This window comes from Phyllobates terribilis, unplaced genomic scaffold (assembly GCF_046119375.1).
Source record: "Phyllobates terribilis strain yellow unplaced genomic scaffold, ASM4611937v1 Scaffold_3__8_contigs__length_932513732, whole genome shotgun sequence".
Classification (NCBI taxonomy): Eukaryota; Metazoa; Chordata; class Amphibia; order Anura; family Dendrobatidae; genus Phyllobates; species Phyllobates terribilis.
This window is the reverse complement of record NW_027362763.1, coordinates 64,592,524-64,601,021: the sequence shown is the minus strand read 5'-3', so window position 1 is coordinate 64,601,021 and position 8,498 is coordinate 64,592,524. Positions and strand designations below refer to the sequence as shown.

Sequence of the window (8,498 nt, the reverse complement as noted above, 5' to 3'; positions counted from 1 at the left end):
TCCTGTGCTGAGATAATCTTATAAATGTGTCCCTGCTGTGTACTGTGTAATGGCTGTGTCTGACCGTGCAGGAACATGGTCTGATCATACCACATCTCCTGGGCAGGGGAGGACGCAAAATTGTACACAGACATTAAGCTAAATTTTTCTTTACAGTAAAGCGTTTAAAAACAGGCAGGGTAATGTTTTACCTCACAGAAAGAATCAGCTGTGACCCCCTGCTGTAATGTCTGTATACTCTTTTGCTTCCTCTCTGCCCAGGAGCTGTGGTATGATCAGACCATGTTCCTGTATGGTCAGACACAGCCATTACACAGTACCCAGCAGGGGCACATTTATAAGATTATCTCAGCACAGGAACACTTTATTTAAACACATCGAATTGTGGAAATTATTATTATTCCAAGATCTATTGATTAAAACGTACTTTCGTTCTTGGCAAAACCCTTTAAATCAATATTCTGAGACACAGCCTGGAGGTTTTTGCGCATGTCTAAAGCAAAATGTTATTGCCATATTTCAAAGAGTCAGTTTTGTATTAACAATTTCAAGCATTTCGAGGATCATTTTATGCCCAAAAGTTCAACATGTTGTTTTTATGATAAGCATGTGTCCTTCAGTTATAGACTAGAAGCCTCTGTGATAAATCATTGTTTTCCAAAACATTCTGCGCAAAGGAACAAACTAATATGCAATGCGGTATGAAAGATATATTAATAAGAGCATAATTATTACTTAAACTAAACAATACTGGCAACTTATTCTAATAGCTTTATTGATTGATTGATCTATCTATATATCTATCTATTATCTATCAATTATCTATATGTCTAATATTATCTATCATCTATCTAATATTATCTATCTCATATCTATCTATCCAATATTATCTATTTCTCATATCTATATATTATATATCTATCATCTACTAATTATCTCTCATATCTATCTATCTGTTATCTATCTATCTATTATCTATCTATCATCTATCTATTATCTATCTATTATCTATCTATTATCTATCTATCCTCTATCATCTATCTATCTAATATTATCTATCTCATATCTGTCTATCCAATATTATCTATCTATCTATCTATCTATCTATCTATCTATCTCATATCCATCCATCCAATCTTTCATTTATGGTATGAGCACATAGCGTCCTTTAGATGCCGGATTACAGCATCGTTTTTTGCTTTGGAAGACGCTTCAGGAAAACTTTTTGTGACACTTTTACAGCATGAGTCTTTCTTTTTACACCCTACATATAAATTATTGGTGGATTCCAAGCTGAAGCCACCAGAAGAATGGACCGGTCCCTTCTTTTAGCCGCTTCAAGGGCTTTCAAAGGAGAATTTACAACAGATGGAACAAATGAACGGCAAGTCCTCTGGTCGTGTGAACATACTTAAGAACTTAAGAAAATATGTCTAAAAGAAAAAAATGAAACATTTAATTTCTTGTGCAAACTTTATTGTTAGTGCATATACACGGCGTACTACGATCGAGAACAGATGGAATTTGTGATGAACGAACCAAAAAGTGTTGTTTCCTAGTAGTAGATGGCTTTCCGGATCAGCGTCTCTTCTGTTGAACCCTAACAATATGTCGTGAGGAACAACCAGCGTCAAGTCCGACCATAATGGCAAAGAAGGAGCTGATGATATCATAGGTTTATATGCCCCATCTGCAAATTGTCCATAATGTTCTGTAAGTGGAGGTGTCACCTCTAATGATGAGATAACACTGAATGTCAGACCAGCACCGAACACTGTGAAGTCACTGCCGTAGCACCGTTTATGACAATAAAAAGAATCCGCTATAAATTTGAGTGCATTTTATTATAGACCCTAGTGATCTCTGAAACAAGTGAAACCAATAAAATATTAACACATTTTGTACTTTTTTTTTGCCTATAATGTAGAGAAATGATGTTGTTACCGGCAGTGCAGCAGTCCCTTCCAAGTTTTTAATATTTTTATTCAGTGAAAATAGATGGAAAGACTAAAAAAGAGAAATAAAGAAAATAGACGAAAAAGGAAAAGTAAGACAAAATACCAAAAATATTGTAGAGAATAGGACAAAATATAGACAATGAAGACAAATACAGAGAGTAAAGACAAAACTAGGGGGAAAAAAAAGTATTATATAGAAAAGAAAAAAGAAAAACGGGAAAAATAATGTAGACAAAAAAACCTGAACAGAAAAAAAAGAAAAATAGCAGATAATGGTGAATTTTATTATAAACCGTAGTGAGCTCTGAAACAAGTGAAACTAGTCAAATATTTATACATTTTAAACTTTTCTTACTGATAATGTAGATAAATTATATTGCTACCAGCAGTTCCTTCCATATTTTTAAACATATTTGTTTAGTGAAAATTTTAAAGACTGAAAAAGAAATAGACAAAGAAATAAAAATCCAGACAAAAAAAAAAATATTATAAAGAAAAAAAAAACTGAAAAAAACACAAAGGAAACAAAATTATAGAAAATAAACCCCAAAAAATAAAGGTGTACAGACAAAAAGAAAAAAACTACTCTAGGGAAAATAGATTAAAAAAAAGACAAAAACAGAACAATAAAGATGTAAAGGAAAAAAAAATAAAAGCAAAACAACATTTGGAGCTCCAGCTTAGGTACTTTACAAAGTCAAGAAGGTACATATTTCATGTTCAATGGCATATTTCCCTTAGACAGAACCCTCACAGTAGAACCCTCACCACATCCGTTGGTTGTCCTCATAGAGAGTATTGGTTGCCCTGACCCGAAATATCAATAGGGGGCATTAACCATCTCTCAATGCCTCATGTCACTCACCTTAGGCTCAGCTCTTGCTTCCAGCATTTCAAAATCTGCCATTTTGGCCAAATTTTATCTCACGTGTATGGGCCACTTAAGGTTTCTTTCATTGGGTCATCGATGAACTTGAATGTTCCTTGTTGAACTTAAGAACTGAGGAGATCTGAATGTTGTCCCTTCCCGACCAGATGACGGACACGGCTGGATTTTCTCCTGAGGTTTCCTGTTGTAAGAAGTGGATCCTCCAGCCGCAGCAACATTTCAGCTGCTTCACTTTTTGCCGGAAGGTTTTGCTGAAGATGTAATAGATGATGGGGTTGAAGGCTGTGGATGACTTGGCAAAGAGGCAGGGGAGTAAAGAGACAGTCGGGGGAATACTGGCACTAGATTGGAAAATAGACCAGAAGCTGACAATGGCATAGGGTGTCCAAGCCACAAGAAATCCAAGACTCACCAGCACCGCCATCTAGAGGAAGGAAAAGTAAAACCCTTCAGGTGCTTCACAGGAATTAATGCAAAGTGAAATGAAAATATGAAAAATTACATTATTTTTCCACTGAAATGTTTCTTCAGCCTCATTGTTTTTTTTTTTTTGTATTTTTAAGTGAAACAGGAGAAAATACCATAATTTGTTACATAATTTTTCACAAAGCCGGAATAAACTATATATAGTCACAAACTACAGTTTGGGTTCACAACAGGGCTCAGGAGATCTTTTGTGGTGCATCCTGTTGAGACCTTTGGGATATCTGGGATCAGAAGATAGCAGTGATTGACAGATCGCAGGTCTTTGGAGTCCACTCGGCGATTCACTTGAGTGGAGCAGAATGATTTTCACTTGCTGTGGAAGGGGTTAAGAGATCCTTTTTGATCCTCATGGCTGTAATCCCAGCTGCTGCATTTTGCTGCCACTCCTTTCCATTAGTTCAACTGACTCCTAGCTCTCTCCTGTGCCGGTTATAGGTTTTCTATGCTGACCTCTCTGGAGAAGTTGTTCCATTTTAAGCTGTGGAGTTCCAGTTGCTGTTTGATTTCTCCTGGTTTGTCTCCCTTCCTGTGTTTCCTCACCTTAGTAGTGAGACTAGTGTCTCGCTGCCCTACTCACTAGTTAGGGCTAGCTCAGGGCCAGCCAGGGCTTAGGTATGATCGCACACGAGGAGAAGGACCCATCTAGGGACGATTGGGAGCTCAGGGTGCAGACTTAGGTGACTGTTTAGGGGTGTTCCTTCTCCCCTTTCCCTATCGTCAGGGCTCCTTTTACCTTCTTTCCCTCTTTTGCACAGCACGCCAGGCATTTCCTTGCTCCAGTGTGACAATTGCATTTGCAGAGCTCCTGACATGCCAAAACAGTATAAACTAACCATAAATGACCCCATTTTGGAAGCTACGCTCTGTATAAAAATTATCTACCAGTGCCATGAGCATCTTGAACCTACAGGTGCTTTACAGAATAATTTACTGTTGCAACATGAAATAAAAAGTATTTTTTTTCCACTAAAATGTTGCTTAGGCCCAAATTTTTCAATTTCACAAGAAGTAAAAGGGTAAAATGGACGACATAGCTTGTTACTAAATTTCTCCCAAACGCGGAGATACCCCATATGTGGTCAGTAACTACTGTTTGGGTACACTGCAGGAATCAGAAGAGAACGAGCGACATGTCTTTTATGGGAAAATTTTTGTTGGAACAGATTACGTACACCATGTCACATTAGAAGAGTCTCAGAGGTGCCAAAGCAGCAAAAAAAAAAGCAAAATTGCCATATTTTGGAAACTACACCTCTCAAGGAATTCATCTAGAGGTGTAGTGAGCATTTTGAACCCATAGGTGCTTCACAGAAATTTATAACACCGGGTCGTGAAACTGAAAAATGACATTATTTCCACTAAAATGTTGCTTTAGTCTAGTGATGAGTGAGTATGTTCTGTTAACCCTTTCGGCGAGTATGCTCGGGTGCTCGCCGAGTATCTTCAGCGTGCTCTCATGTTGAGTCACTCCGTGTGCATGATGCGACTGTTTGACAGCTTTAATACATGTGAAGAATGCCTAATAAACAGGCATTCCTCAAATGTATTAAAGCTGTCAAGCAGTCACAAATCAGCGCACAGAGTGACTCAAACATAACACCTGAGCACGCTGAACATACTCTGAAAACACCCAAACATTCTTGTAAATCTCGAGTAACGAGTCTGCTCATTCATCACTACTTTAGTCCAAATGTTTTAATTTTCACCAATGGAAACAAGATAAAATAGACCCAACAATTTGTAACGCATTTTCACATGAGTATGTCAGTACTCTTAATATGGTCAGAAGCTACTGTTCAGGCACACAGTAAAGCTCAGAAATGAAGATGCACCATTCTGAAGTGCAGATTTAGCTGGAATAGTATATGAATACTATGTCACATCACCAGAGCCCCTGAGGTGTCAGAACAGCAGAACCCAATTTTACTAACTAGACCCCTCAATGAATTCATTTAGAGATGTACTGAACATGATGACATCACTTGTTTTTCACAAAATTTTAATACGTAGCGGTAAAGAAACATAATATTACATTTTTACCAATTAAATGTTGTTTTAGCCCCAGGTATAACAGGTGAAAATAGACGCCACAATTTGTTGTTACACAATTTCTTTCGAACGCGACAATACCATATGGTGTCAGAAAACACTGTTTGGCCACATGGCAGGGTTTGGAAGAGTAAGAGTGACATTTTATTTTTGGAGAGAAGATTTCCCTGGAATTTTTGTGCAACATTTTCAGAACTCCTGAGGTGCCAGAACAGTAGAAAAACCCCAAAAGTGTGCCACGGGCCACATGAACCAGAGTCTCACTGCACGATCATGGACATATATATTTTTCACTGAAATGATGGAGTTTCAAACTTCATATAGTTTAAAGTTCTAGCCAAGGACTATTGGCAGAGATCAGACTAGTCTGGTGCCGCGCCCAACCGGCTTCTCCCTGGATCGCTCTTGTTGATTGACAGGTCTGTTCCATGTGTACACATGAGACAGACCTGTCAATCACATGGACCAAAAATGGGAAAAACTGGGAGCGTTTCAGAGAAAAATATATCTGACTGCAATTGTGCAGCCTCGGTCTGATTCAGGCTGCTCGTGCTACAGGCAGCATGAATCAAATGACAGGATTCCTTTAAGGCTAGATTCACATTAATCCATTAATCAGTTTTACTGTACCTCAGGGTTTCCATATAAATTTGCAAAAAACTTGATTCAGATGAATCCCCTGACAGTATCTTTCACTAGGTATATGGAGACACTTAGGACTCCATCTAGTCTCTGTTCCAGTGGTGTTCATGTTTTTAGAGGTGTACAAAACAGGGCTTGACTGCACTTTTGGGAGACTGCCAGGAGAGAAGCCAAATTGAGTCTAAAGTGACTCCATGTGCCTAATTTCAGTGAATGGTTCTCTCAGGGGTTCCATCTGAATCCTGTTTATTGCAGATTTAAATGAAAACCCCGACATAAGAGGTCAATGTAGAGCTTAGGATGAAATCAATCTTAGGGTTTGTGCACACAATGTCTTTTTCAGGAGGATTCAACCCGGGACTTACCGGAAACAGCACTAATAAAACACTAAAAAGAGTGAGAGTTGCTACATGCTAAAGTATTATTTGTATGGGGGTATTATTTGCATGGAGGTATTATTTGTACGGGGTATTACTTGTTTACTATATGGAGGTATTATTTGCATGTGGGTGTATTATTTGTATGGAGGTATTATTTGCATGGAGGTATTATTTGTACGGGGCATTACTTGTTTACTATACAGTATGAAGGTATTATTTGAATACGGGTGTATTATTTGTATTTAGGTATTATTTGTTCACTGCATGAAGGTATAATTTGTATGTGGGTATTATTTGTTCACTGTATGAAGGTATAATTTGTATTGGGGTGTTTGTTCATGTTATGAAGATATTATTTGTATGAAGGTATTATTTGAATGGGGTGTATTCTTTGTATGGAAGTATTATTTGTTCACTGTAGGAAAGTATAATTTTTATGGAGGTATTATTTGTTCACTGTATGAAGGTATTATTTGAATGGTGTTTAATTCACTATATGAAGGTATTATTTGAACGTAGGTGTATTATTTGTATGGAGGTATTTGTTCACTGTATGATAGTATTATTTTATCTGGAGCATTATTTGTTCACTATATGAAGGTATTATTTTTATGGGGTGTATTATTTGTATGGAGGTATTATTTGTTCACTGTATGAAGGTATAATTTGTATAGGGGTATTATTTGTTCATGGTATGAAAGTATTATTTGAATGGAGGTAATATCTGTGATTCATTTCCTTTTCGCTGCCTACTCAATTTGATTGACTTCCCTGGTTGCGCTGACTTCACTAGAATCCCACGCTTGGGGAGTGAGGCGCTTGGAGTCGCGTTTGCGTAGGGTGGCGCTTGGAGTCGCGCTTGCGCAGTGTGTAGCGTGGAGCCAGCCATGCTTGCCCAGTGTCGAGTGGGGAGCCGAGCGTCACGGCGCATGCGTGGCTTCCTGATCAACACTGTGCAACCCCTATGACTAAAAGAGCAGGTACGATCTAACTATATAAAGTGCTGTTTATACATCACTACAGCGCCATTTTTAATGAAAATAACGTGTTTGTGATGCACACTAACAACACACTGGGGACAGTTTAGATGCTTGAAATTACGTGACAGGTTCCCTTTAAGCCACACCCAAGAGGGTCAAGACCTGTAGATAAAGAGATAGCTGTTAGAACCTTGCTCTTAGGTTTTTTCCTTTGCTGGTCACATGACCTCGTTGGCCTATTTAATCCTGCTCCGCCCTTCTGGCTTTGCTGGACTTCATTGTATAACTACTTTCTAGCTAGCCTGTGCTCTGTATCTAACTCTGTTAGTTTGCTTGGTCTACGGACCTCAGTGTTCTATATTTTTTGTTTGTTTGTCTGTCTGCTACTATTTCTGTTAGGAGGTGTCCCATTTTCCTCCCAGTCCTTAGTACTTGTAGGGATTCCTTCCCCACATCTATAGGTCTCCGTACAGACTAGCTTAGGACTTTAGCAGGTCTGATCGCAGGATCAGGTTCCCTGTTACATCGTAGGGATTCAGCTGAGTTCTATCGTAGGGACAGATTTCCTCTCTTTCCTTAGCTCTGGTAGCAGAACATAACAGTAAGTCCAGCCTGCAAATTCTCTAAGGAAAGATTTTTCTGTTCCATCATGGTGTCGGTTCAGGATTTGGCTCATCGCCTGCAGGGACTCTCTCTGGAGGTGGCCGAGCTCCGTCAGCACGTGAGTAACTGTCCTGGAGCACATTTCTTGGAGCCTAAGGTATGTTTGCCGGATTTATTTTTTGGTGAACACCGAGAATTTTTTTCATTTAAAAATGCTTGCTTATTGTATTTTCGTTTGAGACCCAAGTCCTCTGGGGATGAATCCCAGCGCATAGGGTTCATAATGTCACTTTTGCGCAAAGAGCCTCAGGAGTGGGCCTTTTCTTTGCAACCTAGTGATACATGCTTCAGATCAGTGGATAGTTTTTTTCTGCTTTGGGACTATTATATGATGATCCTGACCGTGTCGCATCAGCTGAGACTGAGTTAAGACGTTTGAGACAGGGATCAGGTAATGTGGAAAAATATTGTACTCATTTCCGTCGTTGGTCTACTCAAACAGGGTGGAACG

The 8,498-nt window shown here is 38.7% G+C and overlaps 1 protein-coding gene across 3 annotated transcripts in view; it reads right to left on the bottom strand.

Annotated features, from left to right (window-relative positions):
- Positions 1 to 1,454: 1,454 nt before the first annotated feature.
- Positions 1,455 to 8,498, bottom strand: part of LOC141258805 (opsin-5-like) — a 203,647-nt gene continuing 196,603 nt past the window's right edge. For all 3 annotated transcript variants that reach the window (XM_073673945.1, XM_073673944.1, XM_073673947.1), the window contains one exon: positions 1,455 to 3,271. In XM_073673945.1, coding sequence (XP_073530046.1) covers positions 2,912 to 3,271 — 360 coding nt within the window. In that variant the 3' untranslated portion in view covers positions 1,455 to 2,911. The remainder of the gene's footprint in view (positions 3,272 to 8,498) is intronic.